Source organism: Erythranthe guttata, chromosome 2 (assembly GCF_056151865.1).
Source record: "Erythranthe guttata isolate IM_541 chromosome 2, IM_541, whole genome shotgun sequence".
Taxonomy (NCBI): Eukaryota; Viridiplantae; Streptophyta; class Magnoliopsida; order Lamiales; family Phrymaceae; genus Erythranthe; species Erythranthe guttata.
In genome coordinates, this window is record NC_142534.1 from 2,379,999 (window position 1) to 2,401,697 (window position 21,699).

A 21,699-nucleotide genomic window follows, 5' to 3' on the forward strand; every position below is an offset into this window, starting at 1 on the left:
CGAATAAACATTTAAAATGCCTAAATTGCCCATCAATGTTTCATCTAATTACCATATGCCCCGGTCCACGTAGGACAGATTTCAACGGCTACTTCCAGACATGTCTGAAGTTTAAAACTTCAAAAAACAAACTCTCACAACACAGCGCTCCATCTCTCTTCTCTTTTCTTCAATTTTCTTAAAGAAGAAAGCATCTAAAATTAAATAACATTAATAAATACTTTTCCCCTGGATTTTTCGTTCGAGAAGTTGCAGAGGAAGCAAAAATGGCGGATTATCAACAAGATTGGAGTAAACTTCTATCATCGGAGAATCGAGATTCGGCCGATTCGTCCAATTCGGAAGCCAACGGAAGAGACGAAGAATTTTACGAGAAGATCGAGGCCCCAAAGTTCGTTGATTTCTCGATCCCTGATCATTACTGCCCCGACGATCGTTACTGGTTTTGCCTCCGTGTCGGTTAGTGTGTTAAATTCCCAATTTTTATTTTTTTAATTGATTTTTCTCTTCTTCTTCATCCTTGTTTCTGCAGCTGGATTTTACAGGGTTTTGAACTAGGGTTTCAAATTATTCAATTTGATCTGTTTTCCTAGGGTTTTGAACTAGGGTTGATGAACTAAAGGGTTTTTAAATAATGGAAAATTAACAAATTTCTATGTAAAATACTGGGGGTTTAAAGCACCGCTATACCCTATAAATGATACTAAGGGGTTCACTGTTTTTCAGGATGTGACCAAAAGCACGAGGAAGAAATGGATTCGGAAGAAATCTACAAGAATTTCGTTCTTCGGGTTAGTCCTGATCATCGAAATCACTGATTTTATTTTATATATGCTGCTAAAATTTGTTCATGTAGGTAATGGCAGCTAGGAGTCCTAATGTACGTCTTCGAAAAGCACTTGACAGAAATACTTCGAGGTACATTTCTAAATCCAACATTTCTGCCTGTAATTAGCTAAAAATTTTGTGTAACAATCGTCGAATTTATTGTGATTGAATTACGTTTCTGCAGAACACCGATAAAATGCCCACTTTCAGCTCCTCCGAAATCCTCGAAGCCAAGAATATCACGTATGGCTATTAATTCGTCAATTTCGAAGAAGTTCGTCGATGAGAAAAAAACCGTTGTTAGGCCACTTTTAAAGAATGAGTCCACTACGCCATTGACCAAGACAAGGCCGGTTGCCGCCAAGTATCTTACAACCCCGAGGAACAAAAACTGCGTACCGAATCAGAATTCATTTCGAAGTGTTCAGAATCCAAAACCTGCTAACAATATTGAAGTGCCTAAAACTCGAATGGTGGTAAAGGCTCTGGCTTTTCACTCTCCGAAGAAGACTGTCAAGGTGGCGAAGACTTCTGTTCAACTGCGCACGCCCGTCTCAAAATTATGCGAAGGAATGGATAAGCTCGAGATTTCAAGTCAGAAGAAGCTTGCCTCGGCAAATTCTAGCAAATCATCTAAGAATACGAGTAATTGTTCTTCGAGAAGACAGTTAAGCAGTCGTGTGGTGCAAAAAAGGCCAGAGGAAGCTAAATCTGGAAAATCTATTGAAAGTAAGATCAAAGTGAAGTTATCGCAACAAAATGCCTCGAAGAAATTGCTGGCAAATGACACCGAAAGTAGTGATGTTAAAGAACAGTTGGCTAAGAAAGTTGCAGAAGGGATTGAACTTCAAGAATCGACTATAAAGGATGCAGATTTGACCGTACTAGGTCACTCGAAAATGGAAGAAAACTGCTCGAAGATTGTAGAGTGTAATAATTCAAGATCTCAAGCTACAGACAAAGATGAGAATAATAATTCTTCTGATGCGGGAAGAAACGGGCATGAATTTGTGGATGGTGACGACAAAGAAAATGTTGCAGCCTCGGATAACAACAGGTTCGAGATATTTTCACAAAATTGATTTTTTCTTGAATTATGTTTGCGTGGTACTTATATCAGTAATATGTTGTTTTGCAGAATGCATGAGAAGAACCTGATGCAAAATGGGAGAAAGATCTTTGGCCTGCACGACAAATCCGGTCAAGTTAAAAAAAAGGTTTCTCATTTCTTGAAAAAAAAATCGTGTTTTCTTTTGAATGGGCTTTGTCGTTTCGAGGTGTTTTTTTTTAAATATATAATTACAATATATACTTTTGATTGCGCAGGTTACTCAAACACACGATAAGAATTTGAAAGAGGGTCCGATTTACTCTGGTGCAGTGACAAAGCTCAAGACAACAAACCCCAAGCCTTTCAGGCTAAGAACTGATGTAAGCATCTCTTTAACAAACAGCATTTTCTTGTTGAGACAAATATGAGAAAATCTAATGACATTTCAATTTGCAGGAGAGAGGAATTCTCAAGGAAGCTAACTTGGAAAAACGAAACGATACTCTGGCGGCTCCTCAAAGTGAAACTGCAAATTTGAGCACACCGTGTGGGAAATCGCAGCAGAGGAAACACGGGAATAATGATATTCAAGTGAGTATTCTTTTTAACTTTTTATAATGTATAAAGAAACGACATACAACGGATTTCTTACAATTTTTTCGAAACTTTTCAGAAAGGGAATACGACGATACTAGGTATAATAAAGACTCCAAAAAAACAGGAGAGATTAAAAGCAGCAGCTTCTCCGACAGCAGAAAGCGATAAACAAAAACCGACAAGTGATGCAATTCAAAGGTTGGAGAAATTTAGGAAAATGAATTCTCCGACACAGAAAAATTCCGTCAAGAAGCTTCAAGGGTGAGTCAGCATTTCTGTTTCCGAGAAATTTATACAGATTTTTTTTTTCATCTTCCCAGGAATAATAAGATAGCTCAATTTTTTACAGGCTTGTTTCAGAAAAGAAGAAAATGGTAACTTTCTTGATTCCTGGTAAAAAACTTGACGTCATAAACGAAACTTCACCCAAAAAAGACGACGATGTTACGGAACCAAACATCCACAACACACCAAAGAGTTGTATTAAGAAACTCAAATAGGCAATTTTAATGTTTGGGTTTGTTCAATCGTTTATTGAATTTTTTTGCATATGTTTTCTTGCCATTGTTGTCCGATTATGTATTTACGTAACATCTGTGGTTCAGAGTTTTTTCGGTCGAAAAGTGTCTGTAACAACTATCAATATGCTGTATTCTTTTTGTGCGAGTGTAATAACGCAAGAAATTAAGGAGAGCTCATTTAGTAACTGATTTATGCAATGTGTTTATAATATCTGTTTTTTTTAGACAACCTTAAGAATCGAAACAAGGCAGCATAGAAAACCAGTAATGTAAAAGAAACCGTACTGATAAGCAATTAAATACGAGTTTTCTTATGCACTAAGATCGATTTTCCTGAATGATAAATTTCAACTTCTCAGTAGCAGAAACAAGTTCGGATGATATTCCTGGTTCGTTGGCAGAATGGCCGGCATCTTTAACCACCTATCAAAACACAAACACATTTACAAATTTAGTTTTATTATTATTATTATTTTATTAGCAGAAAGGCGTCGGAGAATTAATTCTTACTCTGAAATCAGCTTCTGGCCAAGACTTGTGAAGATCCCATGCTGACATCATAGGGCAACACACATCATATCTTCCCTGCACGAGAATCATTACAGAATCAACTTCGTCACAAATTTCAATACTCCGGTTTTTTCGTTTTCTATTGGTGCAACTTCACAGCTTTTAAATTTTCGAATACGACAACAAATTTCAAGAACAATGTAGTGAGGTTCTTTCATGCTCATAAAAAGAAGCGATAAGATAAATAAATATACAAACCTGCACAATTACAGTGTTGATGTGTCGTATTTTCTCGATATTATCCAACAGGTATGTTTCTTTAGGCAAAAACCCTTTGTTCACAAAGTAGTGGTTCTCGATCCTTGCAAAAGCCTGGACCAAAACAAATATAACTTCTCGTCATGTATCGCCATCTTATCAAGATTGATACTCATGAACTAAACATCTCCAGAGCATAAAATTGAATGAAAATAAAAAACGAGACTTTGCAAATTACCAAGCAAAACTCATCATCGTCTCCTCGTTTTGCGGTAACCTCATTTGGCAGAAGATGAGCTGTCATCATTTCCCATTTGGTCCATGCCCTAGCTGCTGCATACTAAAATTACTAAAAATATTCAGATAAACAATTAATTTAGACTTCGAACGTAACAATAAATAGAAAATCGGAACATATTACGATTCACGGCCATTTCACAATGTGAATCTTTCAATTATAAAATTCATATAGTAGCACACTCAACAACAACACCACCAAGAACAATAATATTAATAATAAGAATTATTGAAATTGTTTTTTTTATACATTTATTTTTATTGGTCTAATCTGCACATTTCGATAGACGGTGGTTTTTATCTTGGAGATTCTTTAAAGAGGGCAGGCGGTGGTGGTGGCGGTTCTACATGCAGAAATTGTTTCTCGTAAACCTTAGAAGGTAGAGGTGATTATAAACACTCTGAAATCACTCTGATTTTATCGATTCTCAACAAAAACATTTACCGCTCTCAATAAACTTACGTTTGATACGCACGAGGCATTCAAAAACCACTTCTTCAAAATAAAGAAAGGCACAAAATGGGACTTCCGTAAACCCCCAAACAAATAATATAGTTTTCTAAGTAGGGTTCACAAGTGAAATATATGGTCAAGGAAAAAAAACGAATAGTTCACTCTTACTTGTGTTTCCTTGTCGTTCGAGTTTAATCTCTTGTGATAAGCATCGACAAAACATCCTCTTTCACTTTCCGGGATATGATCTCTAAATGGCTCCCAAGCTACAAAAAAAGAAAAAAAACACTATCTCAAACTTCCCGAATTTGAATAATAAATCCAAAATTAATTTCCGAAATTTTTCAATCTACAAGCTACAAGATATTTCCTCTACGTTCAAGTAGAGGCTAGCAGTACAAGGCTAATTACAAAATTCAAACGTTAAAGAGACCAGTTTGAAAGAATCTTTTTTCGCTTTAAGCATCAACTGTGATGAATTTTCACCGAAACTCCATAATTTTCCGTTTCAGTTATGCTAATGCAGCCATAATTTGAGACGCACTAAACACACACACACACACACACACACACACACACACACACAGACTGTACCATCAGGGAATATGGCAGCAGCACCACCCTCGTAAAACCAATCAATCTCTTTCTTGCGCAGCATAAAAATCCCTCTCAGTACCATGCCGGTGACCTAAAAAAACAAGATAATAGAACAATAATCACCATCGATGCTAATTATATTATATATATATATATATATATATATATATATATATATATATATATATATATATATATATATAAATATATATAACTTCTCGTTCATTTAATTTCCAAGAATCGGAACAAGCTTTTCTTTAATTAGAATTACGAAAAAAAAAACAACAAACCTTGTCGGGATGGGATTCACTATATGCTAGAGAGAGTGTGCTTCCCCATGAACCACCGAAAACCTTCACATTTCAGATCGATAAGAACCACATAAAACAGTAACAACCAAAGCACACAAAAATAAAAACCTCTTTTTTTACCAGCCATTCCGAAATTTTTAAATGGTCCCTCAGTTTTTCGATATCCGCAACAAGGTCCCATGTCGTATTCTCCTCCAAGCAAGCATGAGGAGTACTTTTACCAGCACCTCGCTGAAACGGAGTTATTTCGTTTATAGAAAAATGTCACACATAAATTACATAGATTCCTCATAATTAAAGACTTAAAAGACTACAAAACCTGATCGAATAAAACGATCCGATAAAAAACGGGATCGAAGAACTTCCGGTTACCGGGTGAAGTCCCACCACCTGGACCTCCATGGAGAAAAACCACTGGCTGCAATTTAATGCAAACATTAATCAATCAAAAATTAACCCAATCAAATGCTATGGTTCTAAGCAAGCATATGTTAATTCAAGAATCGAAAATTCGATAGCAAAATACGAAAAATGCTGATAAAAAAAGGCAGCAAATTAGGTAAGGCAATGAAAACTGACATGCCCATCTGGATTTCCAGACTGTTCGTAGTAAATTGTGTGAATTTCCGAAACCTTGAGAAAACCCGAATTGTACGGCTCTATATCCGAATAAAGGGTCCGATTTATTTCAGGAGATAGCGCCTTTTGTTCCATAGTTTCCGATGTTAATTGCCGATCACTATTGTAGCAATCGAGGTTGTAAGTGTTACTGCGCAGAATTGAATTCCTTCTTCCTGCATAAACCCATTAGAAATTCAATATACATAACATACATACGTGCAAGAGAGAGAGAGAGAGAGAGAGAGAGAGAGAGAGAGAGAGAGACCTGGGATTTTGGGATTGTTCTTAGTGGGGAAGAGAGAGAGAGTGTTTGGAGGTATAAATGATGCAGAAATCCCTACTACAAGAAGACTCATTTGGATTTTCTACTGAAATTGAAATGCAATAGTAGTTCTTGCTTTCTTATGTGGATTGAATTGATTGATTGGCACTAATTGGGTTTATTATGCTTATTAATTAGATTATATTAAAATTAATTTATAATATAATTAATATAATAATATATTAATATTCCACCGTGGACTTGCTAATTGACCTTGGTTGGTGGTGCTTATGAAATTTCCATTTCCTTAAACTATTATTTGTCTTCATCTAACAACCATCATTTTGCTTGTCTTTTAATAACAAGTATATATAAAGGGTAAATTAAGGCCTCAAGTCTGAGTTATGGTCGAATTATGAAAATCCTTTTTTGTTTGGATAATTATAAGAGTTAAATACAAAAACATCCTTATACTATGGACTTTGTATCATATACCTCTGTATTACCCATAAATACAAAAACTTCCTGCTGCTATATTTTTCCAAAATATGACGAAAATACCCCTGTTAAGCCTATAAATATAAGGGTTTATTTGAGTCATTTTCCACTATATTTTTTTAACATTTTCGGTCAATTTTACTTGGTAAATTTTGATATTTTTATTTTTTTCTTCGAAAAATTTAATCACTTAGATTTTTGAATAAAACCTTTAATTTTTGTCATTTTGAATTTCTTCATTTTTTTCTTAAATGTCTTCCGATAGTTCAAATTCTCAACAATAATTGGATTGTAAACATGTTTGTAATCTTAGGATGTTTGAACTATCGGAAGACATTTAAGAAAAAAAAAATGAAGAAACTCAAAATGACAAAAATAAAAGGTTTTATTTAGAAAATTAAAAAAATATAAGAAATTAAATGTTTTGGAGAAAAAAATATAAATACCAAAAATTTCCACGTAAAATTCACTGAAAATGGTAAAATATATAGTGGAAAATGACTCAAACTATATATATATGCTTGAGTAGGGGTATTTTCGTCATATTTTGGAAAAAATGTAATATGAGGGGGGTTTTCGTATTTATGTGTAGTAAGGGGGTATATGATACAAGGTTCATAGTACATGGGTGTTTTTGTATTTAACCCTATAATTGTCCTCATCAAGTGTGAATTATGAAAATTCTCTTTTATTTGGGTAATTATAATTGTCCTCATCAACTGTGAATCTTTTTACACGTCCATCCATGCGGTGTCCAATTTAATGAAAATCTTTTAGATTATGTAAAATGCTTTTCAGTTTGTACCCATTTTACCTCAGTCGAGCTCCATATTTTGAAACAAGGTGACCATAAGATGCGTCTCGTCTCTTGACTTGTAGAATTTGACACTATAAAGATTGATGTTTAAGAAGATTCATAACTGAGGGGTAGATGAGGGTTTTTTCATAATTTGAAAGTACCTCAGGATAGTGGCCGTAATTTATCCCATAAATATAAATGTATATATCAATAAAATTAATCCAAAAAATCAACTCACTTTTACAAGGTATCATCAACTTATCTATATTTGCTATACAAGAAGTTCACATATTGTTGTACCATCTCATGGCATATGATGTATCTAATATATATATATATATATATATATATATATATATATATATATATATATATCACTACCCAAAAAGAAAAAAAAAATCTTCACAGTTAGCTCATCTTCAAGAATATTACTTCATCTCCCAACAAGAGTTTTACAATGCAAATGGATTTGGAGGCTGCTGAACGAGGGGCATTTTCGACATTGTAACATTGCCCACAAGCACACTGTGCGCCACGGAATCCTCTGCTATTACAGGGTTCACCTGTACGACTCTCTCCGGTACAACCTTATTCCCGTCAACCTTAGCCAGCACTTCAAAATGCATCCTCACAGTAGAGGGCTTAGTCCTCCACGCGGGCAAACCCTCGAAACCAATCACATCGCCTTCTCTCACCTTCTTCTCCACCTGAAAACCGATCTTCGCAAACGTCTGAGCAGACACATCAGCCTTCAGAAGCTTGAACGACCCCGCCTTATCCGCCCTGCGCCCCAGCACAGAGGATAATAGCTGCTCGAACCCCATCAAGTTCGCGTTCGAGCCGTTGATCGACACGACTGGCCAGAGCGTGGTGAATCGATCAGACGCGAGAAGTGCGGTGGCTTCTCCCTCTCCTTGGGGGTCCACGGTGGGTACGGTGGACCTCCTCTTCGACGCAGATGGGGAGGATAACTCCACCAGGCCGGGGGCGAGGCGCTTGAGCTTGAGCCTGTTGTTGGAGGGCGACGATGACGTGGCGGCGGGTGATGAGAGCGATGTGGGCCCCACTATGCGGAGGGAGAGTAGTGGGCCGTCTTGGGATCGGGCGGCTTCTTGGAGATGCTCCGCTAGCGCTAAAAGGCCTGAGGCGAAGTTGTTGTTTGTTCGATTGAGTGGAAGTGGAAGCTCGACCGGGTGACGTAAGCTAACCGAACGTGCACCCTTTACGGTGACTACTGCACCATCTGCTAAAATCACTTTCTTCAGCACACCGGCATCCACATCGTGCTGCGTGTCGCATAAGAACGATAAACAAATCAACAAAACGAGTAGGGATAGAAGGAGAAGAAAAATATCAAGAAATCACACTACATTCCTATGACATAAAACTCCACCTATGAATATATCAAGAAATCTCAAAGAGGAGCCCCTCTTATTTTGGCCACTACTGATATACAAGAAGTCGACAGATATTTGAATTCCCTTTTATTAACAAAGATCATCGAGCATAAACAAGAACACTTTTCAAATATTTCAGTTATAGATTCGAGTGATGTAGGCTTCTAAAACTACCACATTTTGTACTATAGTGAAATGAAACAACGCGCAAATTTTCACAAACTAGTGAAATGTTCGATCCTCTACCCCTAAACACTTCAGGATTTTCTCTATACGGAAACTAGATTATAAGCTGAAATTTTCTCTATGGTATATTACATTATAGATACAGAACAAACAAATGTCGATGCACTTCCAGCTATTTCAATGCTCAACGATCACAGTTATAACTTAAACGATGAAAAAATACGATAAAAACAAAAATGCCACGTACGGCAACAAGAACTTACAGGCAGCGATATTCTCATATCCTTGGCATCTTGAATCCATAATTCCATTGGACCAGCCAATTGAAAAGGTGCGAGAACCGGCATCTGATCGTCAAATTGCTGTTTGTCTAACAACCCGTTTTTGTCTTCTGGCCTAACGGGGTGCTCCATTCGGAAAATCGGCAAATCAACGTATTCCCATTTTTTCACATCCTCCAACAGCTTGATGGGCAGAACTTTATTATCAATCTCCACATCGAATTCATACGCTATCGATTTCCCTACAAGGGCATCCCTCAAATCAAACCCGGATATCTTAACGTCATCAGCTTGAAACCCTAATCCCTTCACAATAGCTTCCTTTAAGTCCTACAATAGCCAACGAATTTGGGGGAATTTCAAAATTCTCGATAATTCAATAATAAACCCCATGCCGATTCATTCAACAGACACACCCGAATAGAAAAAATTAACCGGGGAAAAAAATCGCTTCTTTTTACATGATCGGCAACAATATGAAAGAATTAACTGGTAATAATTGCAAAAAACTTGAATTTTTTAAGAACTTACCGAAATAGCTTTAGGATATGGAGGATTGAAATCTTGGGTGGCAACCAAAGCGGTCGATTTTGAAAGTTGAGTTCCGACCAAAATCAAACACAACGCTGCTGCAGCGATGATCGGAGTTCGCAGCCTCAAATCCATCGATTTCGGTGACAGAATAAAAAAATAAAAAGGAGATTCTGAATAGAAAATCAAGGGAATTGTTGGAAAATTTTCTGTTGGTTGATTGAGCAGAAGAAAAAGGAAATTGGATTTCTCTGCGTAGCGATTGGGGTTGGGGGAGACTGAAGAAAAAAAAAACGGAATGGAATTCCGATGTGTGGCGTAAAATGTGGTTGGTGATGACGTGGATTTCACGGGCCAATAGGAATCGAGGGAGTGATTACGTGGGACGGATTGATTGGACAAACTGACGCAGGATTACACCACCGCGCGTAGCGGCTACGCGTTGGAGCGTAAATGACGACGTCGTTTTTGTATCGGTGCGAAAAAGGACATAGAATTGTAAAGATAATGGCGTCGCCCGGGTTCGAACCGGAGACCTTCAGTGTGTTAGACTGACGTGATAACCAACTACACCACGACACCGTTTGAGGCTGAAATTCTTTGTATCACAAATAGAAATAAAAACAAATCTGTGAGCCCAAATTCAACAAGGCTTCTAAAATAATTAGGGCGATTGAGTCCAGTAAAATTTGACCCAAAATGGTACCATTTATTAATTCATCCAAACATAAAAATAAAAATCCATTTTATATATAAAAATAAAATTAAAATTTTAATTAATAAGAATTCATCTGATATCAATTAAAAAAAAATGAGATCAATATGGATTTTATAGAATTAAATAAATGTAACTTGAAATGATGGTATACCAATGTATCATCTGCTGACTTATGACTTATGAGTTGTGACTACCAACTAGTAACTAACTACTAATTATTTTATTAATGGGATTATTACCATCAACTAATTAATTAATTCAATAATTAATCAATAATCATCACCACAAGACGACGAATTAGTATCTCAGCTACATCATTTAATTATATATTTTTTTAAATAGTACTAATTAAGACAGACTTTGATGGAATTTAATGTTTTCCAATGCAACAAATTATATAATGAACACTTAATTTTTTTTTTTTATAATTTTAATTTAATAATACTAAAAGATCTTATCGTATCGCATGACCATGTAAACACGTTCGTTTTTCTCAAGCAATATGGATAATAAATTAATAACTAATAATACTCAAAGTAACGTCAGCATGATTTCACATCGACGTAAGTTTTCGGATAAATAAATATATAGATATATAATTTATTGTCTTTGCATTGTGTGATTAGTTGAATTAATTTTACATGCAATCGTTTTATAAACTTTAGTATTTTCCGTCCAATTTTCGTCTCTTAAATAAATAATTAAAAAAGTAATGAAATACAATAAAATAATAAAAATATAGATGATATATAACATTCCAAATTTTAGTATTTGTCGTTAATCATTATTATTAGAGATGCTCTTACGGACTTAACATATGCATAAAGACAAAATAAAAAGTCTCAACAGACAACAGAATTTCTTCTTCGATTTTATTGTAATTAAAAATAATTTTAAAAAATGTCAAATTAATTAATAAAAAAAATGATCAATTATTTAGTGATTAAAGATGGGATCTCGTGATTAATGCTTAACCTAATGTCTTAAGCTAAATTAGTGTCGGTTTCAACACCTAGCAAGTTGACTGTAACACCAGTAGATCATAATCAAATAGTATCGTCGTGACCTTGCGTCAATTGATCCAATTTCGAATTTTCTTGTCAACTATCATTATATCGAATGTGTCACACATCATTAGCCTAGTGTGTCTTGTTTATATCTCTCGTATAATTTACGAGCTATTATACAATAATGTATGTTTATACAGTGGAATTATATCATTGCGGGTTCTTTTCATTAAATCAAAAAAATAAAAAATAATTTTATCATTTTTTAATGAAACAAAAAAAAAATGAGGACGAATTTTAAATTGTGCCACTAGTTAATTTCGCGACAATTTTAATTCTTATCAATGCTAGTGGGGTTCTATCATCTATGAATAAAATAATAAACTGTTTTAACTTGATTTAAATAAATAAATAATAATAATAATGCAATAATAATTAATGTTGAGATATCACGATCTAAATCAACTACATATCTTTTAGTTTAATAAATTAGCTCCAAATTATTGTCTAATCATTCAGTCTCATCATACTTAGTGTCGCATGGGTTTTTTTACTCAAGAAATTTTCGCCCGTGCGGCTTGATTTGCCCACCAAATCAGTCAGCCTTCCTCTCGATTCTCTTCGTACAAAATACACAAGCACAAGTCTTTTAAGCCAACATAAACGAGAACAAGATTATGCAGCGGAAAACAACACACAAGCACGTTTACGGGCAATGTCCAACCTTTATATTTATTTCTCACAATGAATATAAAGGAGACTAAGGTGCACACACAAAATCCTCACTCAGAATGTCTACAATTGCAATCTGAACTCTCTAATGCTAGATGGGACGGATTTGTGCACTCAAAGCCAAATAAATACAAGGAAAAATGTAGTTTCCACATAAAACTACCTAGGGACACTTGGCAGCATATTTGCTTGACATTTGGCTAACTATTACAAGTAATAATGGGCAGTTTTTCGTGCTTTCCAGGCCTCAACCGCTCCGCAACTTCCCTCAAAACCGCGCCCACATGGCTGGTTTCGAGCCCATCTTGATCGGGAGCGCGCGCGCGCACCAAACGGCCCAAAACAGCCCGGCCGGTTGCTAGGCAGCCCATCTGCCTTGTCTTTTCCGCACATTTTGCTCGCCTTGCCAATTACTTGCCAGTTCTTTGCCCACACGGTCATTGGCACGCTCGCTCATCGAGTTGCCTTTCTTGACTTGCCAATCGGTCGTGCCAACTTGCCCACACTTATCAAGTCGTGGTCGATTTCCTTCGAACGTTCGTTTGCCCAAGTTCTCGGCCACATGCCGATTACTGCCCACGCTTGTCCGCATTCGCTGCCAAGCAACGCCCGTGCCAGCCACAAGTACTTTCGATCACCGTTCCCACTTGAATCAAGCCGTTCCTTGCTTTCTCGGACAAACACCTCAAATGTTCGCCCGACACTCGACCACTCATTGGCCGATTGTGTGGTTACCTTGTGCCAACCCTTGCTTGGCATCATTTTTCGGCCATGACTCGGCCACAGTCGAGTCATAGCCGATGTCACCGATTAAGGGGTTAACACTTAGCAACTTGTACAATACAGTCTCACAAACTAATTTTTTTATTTTTTATTTTCTACGTAATTAGTTGTTCAAATTATTAAATAGCATGTCAATTTCAGCATGTGTTACTAGTTCCTTTTTACATATATACTACGATTTAATTTTTTATTATAACAGTCAAAACTCGAAACTCGTTAATCAACAATCTTAAATTTTAGTATATAATAAGTTAATGGGTATTGATATTATTTTAGGGATAATTAGTGAAAACCCCCCAATTCATTTACTTATATTAGGGTGGATATAACCTCCTTTTCATTATTAGTGAGAACCCCACACATTATATTAAATAATTTATTTTTTAATTAATATTCTATTTAACATTACTAATATACCTAATTTGTCCTTCTATGTTATATTTAAAATAACTAAACCTATTTTACGTTCTCTATTTCTCTTATTCCCCTCTCCCTTTTCTCTCCATAAACCGCAGCCTCCAACCCTCCCCATCTCTGCGTTGCCACTGCCGCCACCTCAAACCATCTTCCGTCTCTGTGTCGTCGTCTACTCTCTCCCATCGGCGTTCCTCCCTTCACCGCCGCGAAAAGAAGGCGATCTCCACCCCTTGAATTCTCTCGTCATGGACGGCATTAGGGTTTTCGGTAGGGAGAATGACGAAACTACGCAGCGGCACTAGGGTTGACATTGCGTTTGAGATTTCAATAGAGACCACCACCAATATTATTTGATTGTTGTGGTTCTTCTTCTTCTCTGATTTTTTTAACCGAATTCTTGAATCTCAATTTTCTTAGTTGGAGATTTTGGTTGAATTCTTATATTGAAGGCTAATTTTGTGTTCAATCAATAGTATAATGGATGTTTGTTTTTTGTTGAAATTGTGTTGGTGTTATTTATAGACATATAGTTGTTTTCGTACACCAATATAGTTGTTTTCGTACAGTAATATAGTTGTTTTCGTACGACAGTATAGTTGTTTTTACTACCTTTTAGTTAATATTAATAAATAGTTGATTTAACAAATAGTTGATTTTGATAAAAGAGAGTTGTTGGAGATATATAGTTGTTTTAATCATAATTGTTTTAATAACAGTTGTTTAATATAGTTGTTTTTAACATTAGTTGTTTCTATAATAGCTGTTTTATTGAAATATAGTTGTTTTAGCTGAAGACAAAAAAAAAAAATACTAAAAAAATATTTTTTTTAAATATAATAGAAAGTTATTAAAAATATTTGTTTTTAAACATTATTTTTTGAAATAAGAAATAAATAAAAAAACGAAAATTAAAATATAAAAATAAAAAGTGCATCTAAGTATGGTATAATAAGTAGTGAATAGAGAAAGGGTAAATTTGAGAATAAAAAAAAGATGGGTCTATCACTAATAAAGAAAAAGGAGCTGGACCCATGCTCATTAAAATAATGTTAGAGGGGGTTTTCACTAATAGTCCCATTATTTTATTTGCTTATTTATTTATTACTATTTATGTACATATATACAAGATATGCACACGATCTTCCTGATTTTTAGTACATAAAATAAATGGTTTACTTTTATTTAATATATCCACTTGCATTTGAACAAATAGAAAATATGCATCAAATATATACGGCTATCACAATCATATCATGACAATAATGGAAATACAAAATAAATAAAAATATTTTTGCTAATTGGAATTAAAAAAAAAGGGTTTATTAGGGATAAACCCCTTGTTCATATTTTCTAATGAGGTAGATCCAATTAATTTTTCCCTTTTTGAGATACACCCAAATTTGCCAACTTGGCAAAATATATTATATAATTTCCCTTTAATACCCCTGTTTTATTTTTTAACGGCATTTATTTCCTTAAATACGTGATCTGAGATTTGCTGATACGTTGCCTAAAATCACGGAATAAATTTACGTGAGTTTATTGGCCGTTTCTATCAAATCGTGTACAATCTGTTTTGAAGATTTTCTCCAGCGTTTCATCGTTTTTCTATCGTCTTTGAAGATTTTTTCACCGGCGTGGAAATAGGATCGGATTTGAGCGTTCATTGTTGTACGTTGTTAAGCGGGTATGAATGCGTTTTTTTTCGTTTTTTATTTTCGCTGTATGTCCAGGGTTGTCGTGTACGGTGGTTAGACATTTTTAAGAGTTGTGTTGATACTTGATTCTATTAAGTAGAACGTTTTTTAACAAAATTACGTCGTCACATATACATCGTTATTTTTGGCTGATGATGTTTGTTTGGAAGAGGATTCACAGAGTTATAAGAGGATGGTTCACGCAGTCAGACCAGAGTTGTTTTATTTGAGCGTCGTAGTTGGTTTATGCAATAATCGAAATAAATGTCTGTTGTGGTCGAGTTCATGAGTTTGATCCATATTGATAGTTGGTTTATTTGTTTACAACAGTCGATTTTAGTGTGCTCGGTAGTACATTAAAATATATTTCGTAGTCTTTTTTAATTTAGCGTATGGATTTTGCATTTTAAGTTTATTTTTGATGATATTAATGTATTGTCATTCAAATGTATTTGCAGTCTATTTAATCATTTTTTAGTATTCTGCATTTTTAATTTTGTTTCATGATTTTAGGTTTTTTCGATGACGAATTTCGTACGGATTTTGTTGAGGTTTGGTGGGTTGGTTGCTATAAAGAGGTGTTTACGATGTAATGGCTCGGTAACTTCGGTTAAGTGTTAAACCGTTGTAATACAGTAGTATACTATTATGAATACCGTATGATACTACCATTATCATTTTATTATACTATTATGAGATTATTAATGTACTAGAGTTTTTTAACTCGACATATTGGTTTGATTGTGTTATGATGTGTTTTATGTATTTTATCAAAACCCTAGATTGAAATTATGAGATTATTAATGTACTATTTTATTGGTTATGTTGGAATACTTTACATTGGTTTTGTTCTCAATGTTCTTGTCATTTTAGTGGTATATTGTTTGTAACACAATTTCATATCACTACTATAACCGTAATATACTATCGTAGCAGATTAATGTACTATATTGAAATTATTAATATACTATGTGGTTGAATAATACGGGATCCATAGTCGATTAACGAGATCCATAGTTGAATTAGATCAATAAGATAGTCTATTACATGATATAAAGAAAATTACCCTAATTGATTAGTATTTCAAACAAACATATTATTCAGTTTCCATATATATTATTATTTTTTCATATATATTATTATTTACCCTAATCGTTTTCATATAATAAGGAAAATTACCCTAATTGATTAGTATTTCAAACAAACATATTATTCAGTTTGATATTATTTCAAAAGGTAAAGTAACGGGATTTGTGGGATTTGATTGAGGGTACTTATGTAATTTAGAAAAGTTTGGGTTTTTATCAAAATGGCAAATTTAAGTTTGGGTCTACCCCTATTATTTGAATGTCTAAGGGGGTTATATCTAATAGACCCTAAAAAAAATTAATGCCAGGTTTGTATTTTAATTTATCTGTTGCATTTATTTGTGCCCCCATTTTCTTTATGTTAACAACAACAGAATATTTTGGCCACGACCAATCGTAAAATCTTAAATTAAAACTAACATGAATAACGTCAGAAGTAAATATCAATATCAAGAGTACATCAAAGTTAATACGCTTTAACTAATAAATTCATTAAAAGATTGACTAAAATCAAAATTTTATAAGACAAGATTCGGACTAAACGAGACGACGTCATCGTTATAAATATAATTTTGACATATAAAAGATATACTTATTATATCTTATTAATTCATTCTGCTACACAATATAAACAAAATGACATCGTTTTATATTGCGGGACGAGACGGGTTTCACGAATATTAATTCAGTCTGAAATCAAACGTTTTTCTTGAATTTGACGGATTAAAGGGTCCGATTTACTCACCTTTAATTCAGACGTAGATGGAGATCCAATGCTATGATTTGGCCAGACAGTCAAGTCAACCTTATTAATTATATACTCACATAATGTGCTAAATTATTTACCCAATATACAATTAATTAATTATACATCAATTAATGTGCCCAATTGGGCATATTTATACCATATACATATATGAGTCACCATGTTGTATAAGTCAATGAAACACCCCCTGGAAATATGGAATTAGCTTAATCTTATTGGAAGACACCATTAACTATTTATTAATCATGGTGGTTAAGGAAGAACAGCTAGTTTTGTACTTTTTTTGTAATATTTAATTGGGAAAAATACTTTCGTTCCTCAAGTTTGCATCGATTTCAAATTTGATCCCCATGTTCACAAAAAAAAAAGTACATTTTTAGTCATTTCAGTCCATTCTTCGTTAGTACTAACATAATCAAGCGCAATGTCATCTCTGTCTTCACTCATAAATTGATGAAAATAACCGAAAGTGTGAAATTATTGAAACACGAGGGATCAAATTTATTTTTTATGAAGATGGAGGACCAAATATGTATCATTGCAAACTTGAGGGGTCAAAACTGTAATTTTCCCTATTTAATTAGTTAATTATACTTTCCACTTCCGACCCTTCAAAATTTCAACACTTACAAAAAAGTCTTGCATTTCTTACATAGACAGCCTTAGTTAATTGTCCCTTTACACCTGCCTGCATCTGCTGAAGAACTCCCATCAATATAATACATATAATTAATCTATATATATATATATATATATATATATATATATATATATATATATATATAATAAATATGTATAAAAATGATTATCACGTGTTTGAAATAATTGATGAAAGAGATGGTTAGATGTGTAAAGACCAGTTCACATCATGCAGCAAAAGGCCCTTTGAAGACTTCGAAAACATGTAATTAAATCCTTTTATTTTTAAATTAAGTGTCGTTTAAAAGTTTCGACGTGCAAGAAAACTAATAATTGATCGTCCTAGAGAAATAAAATAAAATATATATAATAAAATCAAAATATTCGATTGTGTGAAATAATGTGTGATTAATAAGGGCATAATTGGAAAATGAGTGACGTAATATGAAACGGAAGGAGTATTTGTAGTTTATATATAAGTAAAGCATAGTTTCCTTTTATTTGCAAGAGAAGTCGATTTTCTTCGAAGGGGTGAAGAAAAAAAAAGTGCATCTTCGTCCGATTTCAAAAGGCTAGTGTTTTCTTTTCTTTATCAAGATTTACGAAACATCGATATCTGTCTGATCGTATTTTTTGAGACCGATGTATATCAATTTTCAAACAATAATCTGATCGATCGATCGTCTTCGTTTGAATATTTCTTGCAGGGTACGGATTTTTGCAGTTCATATATTTGGGATCATGCAAGTTTCAAGCTTCCGAAGTTTAGCCGACTTGGTACGACAAAATTTCTCCGGTTTTTTTTTTTTATTTTAATATTTCTTATTCAATATTCGAAATCTTGAATAATATTAACCAATGTTATAGGGAATGGAGGATATATCTCTGAACTGCCAGCAATGGTCGGTAGATTCAATATTCGACGAGCTGAGTTCCATGTCGATGGCTTCAATATTTTGCGAAGATTTCGATCCGTCTTGTTACTACAACAACTATTCCCAGCCGGACTTGAAGCGGGCCCCGCATGAATGGTCTTCCGAATTAGTCGGAGAAGACGGTATTATAATTAGGCCATCGAAGCAGATCAAATCTGAAAACAAGCCGAACTCACCCCCGACAACAATCAAGAAGCCTAAACAAGAAACATGGTATGGTAGTACTATAACCTTCGGACAACAAAATAATTACGTTGTTCCGAAATCATACGAACATGCTAAAGGTACTACAATCACAACCAAGAGTACTACTACTACTACTGCTGCTACGGCTACTAGGGTTCCTTCTGCGCAAGAACGAATGTTGGCCGAGAGAAAACGTCGAGAAAAACTCACTCAGAGATTCATTGCCTTGTCTGCTTTAGTCCCAGGATTGAAAAAGGTGTGTAATTTTTTTTTTTAATTATCTTTTTTTTTTTGTTTTCTTTTTTACGATCTGATCTGCGCAGATGGACAAGGCTTCGGTTCTCGGAGACGCAATAAAGTACTTGAAGCAACTACAGGACAAAGTGAAGATTCTCGAAGAGCAACAAAACAACAACAAGAGAAAGGTGGAATCGTCTGCGGTCTTTGTCAAGAAACATAAACTAGATCATGCATTATCAGACGAGAGCATCTTCGGTACTACGATCAACGATCAGTCGCTAATAATCCCGGAAATCGAGACAAGATTGTGTAATAAGGACGTCCTTATCCACATTCACTGCGAGAAAAAGAAGGGCGTTTTGGAGAAAACTGTCGTCGAAGTCGAAAAGCTCAACTTATCGGTTGTCAACACCAGTGTGATCACTTTCGGAGATTCTGCTCTCAACATATCACTAGTTGCACAGGTACTGTATGCATATATATATATATATATATTATATAAATTCGGCTTATATATTTTAATTAATTATATAAAGTTCTTGTTGAATTTCTGCAGATGGACGACGAATCCACTTTAAACATGAAGGAACTAGTCAAGAACTTACGCGGCGCGATTTCGAAATATTCGAGTTAAAAATGAAGTCTTTACTACTTTCCAGCCTGTTACTTCTCCACCGTTCCAGATTATAATCTAGAAGCTTCTTTTGCTACGGGGGGTTCGTTTTGAAGAAGGGTTTTTTTTTTTCTTTTTCGAAGTTATTACAACTTCTTTTTTTTCATGGCTTCAGTTGCTGGTGGCCATGTTACATAATTACCCTTCTGTTGTGAAGTTGAAACTAATACCCCTCATAGCTTTAATTTATTCTTCTATGGTGCCAATCCCTAGAGCCTGTAAAAGGGCAAAATGGGAATTTTAGGTGTGGTGGATATAGAGACAGGAACTTTGTAGCACAAAGGTTGTTTTTTTTATCAGTGTTTTAGAGGCCCTTTGAGAATGTGTTCTTGGGTCTTTTTTGCTGTGTATTTGTTCTACAATATGTTGTAGCATTTGTTCAGATTCCAGTGTTTTATCATTTGTTCATAATATTTCGCATTATGAATTCCGATTCCAATTAGAACTAAATTGGAATATATATAGAGATTCCGATCCGATTTTAGTTTCCAAAAATTACACTTATAATATCAAATACTATTATCCATTTTATATTTTAGGTTAATAAAAAAAATTGGATATTTCCGAATCCCGCATATTCTGATCAAAAAATTTCCGAGTTTGGAACGATTATGTCCATTCCAATTTATGAAATTTTGATTTTCAAAATTTTCCGTTTATTTGGAACAAAATTGGAACTACAATTTTGAAAAGAAAAAAAAAATGAATATTATTCGGTCCGATTTCCACACCAAAAGTAACTGATCACATCCAGCTATATAAGGTGTAAACTTGCACTCTTGCGTAATAGATTATTGCAAACTATAACCACATATGTCGTAACCATGCGTGACAAATATCGAAAAACGTTGTCTATAGGGTTTCATAAATTACTTTATTTTATTGATGATGTGAATTGGGCTTTAGACAAATTGAAAAATCTCTTTCATCAATAATATCAAATTAAACACGTACTTGAATAAATTAATTAAATTAGTGGCAGAAGACTTGTGCAGATGTTAGAATTAAACCAAGTTTGAAATTTGCAAGTGGAAACAGAAGTAGCTGTAATATATTTGGTAGACTGAATCAAGTACCCATATAATTAATATTGTCGTCCCGTAAGAGATGACCTAGCAATTGGAGTAAGTGTGCACCTGTCAATCGATCCAGGTTCAAATCTCATTGTTAACGGGTTTGTTAGGTCGAATTTGTTACACATGGTTAGGTTAGTGTTTGGCTGCGGTCCTTTCATTAGAAAGGAAAAAAAAAAAAAATCTTGGCAAATGCAGTCTCGAATTCCAACGATTTTGACCCAATTTTTTCAATTTTTGAACAATACTTTTCAACTCAAATTTAGATTTCCGTTTTTTGTTAGTCAAGATTGCGAGATACATATTAGATTTTGAATCCCGATCCGATTTAATTTCCAAACTTTTCATTTATTTTTATCAAAAGTACACTCTAAATACTATTATTATTATTACTACTGTAGGTGACTAGAAAACAAGAAATTTGTAAATTTCGTCGATTTTGATCTGAAAATTGCCGATTTGGAACAAGCTTTATCATTCGAATTTACGACTTTAGTTTATGACAATGGGAATTCTCAACCACTTATGCGTTGAAGAGACCATTTCGAATTTTCTTGCAACATATAGGTTTTTCACTTCCGGAAAAAAAAAATGATTTTTTTTCTTACTAAAGCGATACTTTCAATCTGATCCGTTGGATTTCCACTCCAGTACAATTTTATAATATTTATATCATTTTGTTAAAGGGTCCATAACGGGTTCGGAGTTTCCTCATGAACGTGACCCGGATCTAGAATTGGGATCTT

At 34.4% G+C, this 21,699-nt stretch overlaps 4 protein-coding genes and 1 non-coding gene across 5 annotated transcripts; 2 read left to right on the plus strand and 3 right to left on the minus strand.

Annotated features, from left to right (window-relative positions):
• The first annotated feature begins 86 nt into the window (after positions 1–86).
• Positions 87–3,206, plus strand: LOC105949622 (neurofilament heavy protein). Its single transcript, XM_012972932.2, has 9 exons — positions 87–459; positions 727–791; positions 857–918; positions 1,013–1,885; positions 1,967–2,045; positions 2,155–2,259; positions 2,336–2,470; positions 2,553–2,737; positions 2,826–3,206. Exons 1-9 carry the CDS (start codon positions 267–269, stop codon positions 2,974–2,976), a joined length of 1,848 nt encoding a protein of 615 aa, XP_012828386.2. The 5' UTR covers positions 87–266; the 3' UTR covers positions 2,977–3,206.
• Positions 3,207–3,251: 45 nt separating this feature from the next.
• On the minus strand, positions 3,252–6,496 carry PIP (proline iminopeptidase). Its single transcript, XM_012972933.2, has 11 exons — positions 6,311–6,496; positions 6,004–6,218; positions 5,744–5,842; positions 5,545–5,655; positions 5,404–5,466; positions 5,111–5,204; positions 4,685–4,782; positions 4,004–4,105; positions 3,766–3,879; positions 3,508–3,582; positions 3,252–3,420 (listed from the first exon to the last, which is right to left on the minus strand). Exons 1-11 carry the CDS (start codon positions 6,399–6,401, stop codon positions 3,316–3,318), a joined length of 1,167 nt encoding a protein of 388 aa, XP_012828387.2. The 5' UTR covers positions 6,402–6,496; the 3' UTR covers positions 3,252–3,315.
• Positions 6,497–7,783: 1,287 nt separating this feature from the next.
• On the minus strand, positions 7,784–10,327 carry TIN1 (tunicamycin induced protein). The gene is made up of 3 exons (XM_012973001.2): positions 10,000–10,327; positions 9,451–9,798; positions 7,784–8,890 (listed from the first exon to the last, which is right to left on the minus strand). The coding sequence occupies exons 1-3, from the start codon at positions 10,132–10,134 to the stop codon at positions 8,057–8,059; spliced, it is 1,317 nt and encodes a 438-aa protein (XP_012828455.2). The 5' UTR covers positions 10,135–10,327; the 3' UTR covers positions 7,784–8,056.
• Positions 10,328–10,507: 180 nt separating this feature from the next.
• On the minus strand, positions 10,508–10,581 carry TRNAV-AAC (transfer RNA valine (anticodon AAC)). Its single transcript has one exon. It is a non-coding gene; the product is annotated as a tRNA-Val (tRNA).
• A 7,561-nt stretch (positions 10,582–18,142) lies between these two features.
• LOC105949545 (transcription factor bHLH18) lies at positions 18,143–20,262 on the plus strand. The gene is made up of 5 exons (XM_088824066.1): positions 18,143–18,417; positions 18,554–18,623; positions 18,714–19,223; positions 19,291–19,671; positions 19,764–20,262. The coding sequence occupies exons 2-5, from the start codon at positions 18,588–18,590 to the stop codon at positions 19,839–19,841; spliced, it is 1,005 nt and encodes a 334-aa protein (XP_088680192.1). The 5' UTR covers positions 18,143–18,417; positions 18,554–18,587; the 3' UTR covers positions 19,842–20,262.
• Positions 20,263–21,699: the final 1,437 nt, after the last annotated feature.

Excerpts from the sequence above, each read along its gene's own strand:
- LOC105949622 (XM_012972932.2), top strand. The coding sequence starts at position 267 with ATGGCGGATTATCAACAAGATTGGAGTAAACTTCTATCATCGGAGAAT. Across the intron at positions 2,471-2,552 it reads ACGGGAATAATGATATTCAA|AAAGGGAATACGACGATACT; the intron begins GTGAGTATTCTT and ends GAAACTTTTCAG. Across the intron at positions 2,738-2,825 it reads TCCGTCAAGAAGCTTCAAGG|GCTTGTTTCAGAAAAGAAGA; the intron begins GTGAGTCAGCAT and ends AATTTTTTACAG.
- PIP (XM_012972933.2), bottom strand. The coding sequence starts at position 6,401 with ATGAGTCTTCTTGTAGTAGGGATTTCTGCATCATTTATACCTCCAAAC. Across the intron at positions 5,656-5,743 it reads GGATCGTTTTATTCGATCAG|CGAGGTGCTGGTAAAAGTAC; the intron begins GTTTTGTAGTCT and ends ACTCCGTTTCAG. Across the intron at positions 5,205-5,403 it reads GTGAATCCCATCCCGACAAG|GTCACCGGCATGGTACTGAG; the intron begins GTTTGTTGTTTT and ends TTGTTTTTTTAG.
- TIN1 (XM_012973001.2), bottom strand. The coding sequence starts at position 10,134 with ATGGATTTGAGGCTGCGAACTCCGATCATCGCTGCAGCAGCGTTGTGT. Across the intron at positions 9,799-9,999 it reads CATATCCTAAAGCTATTTCG|GACTTAAAGGAAGCTATTGT; the intron begins GTAAGTTCTTAA and ends TGGCTATTGTAG. Across the intron at positions 8,891-9,450 it reads ATATGAGAATATCGCTGCCT|CACGATGTGGATGCCGGTGT; the intron begins GTAAGTTCTTGT and ends TGCGACACGCAG.
- LOC105949545 (XM_088824066.1), top strand. The coding sequence starts at position 18,588 with ATGCAAGTTTCAAGCTTCCGAAGTTTAGCCGACTTG. Across the intron at positions 19,224-19,290 it reads TAGTCCCAGGATTGAAAAAG|ATGGACAAGGCTTCGGTTCT; the intron begins GTGTGTAATTTT and ends TGATCTGCGCAG. Across the intron at positions 19,672-19,763 it reads ACATATCACTAGTTGCACAG|ATGGACGACGAATCCACTTT; the intron begins GTACTGTATGCA and ends GAATTTCTGCAG.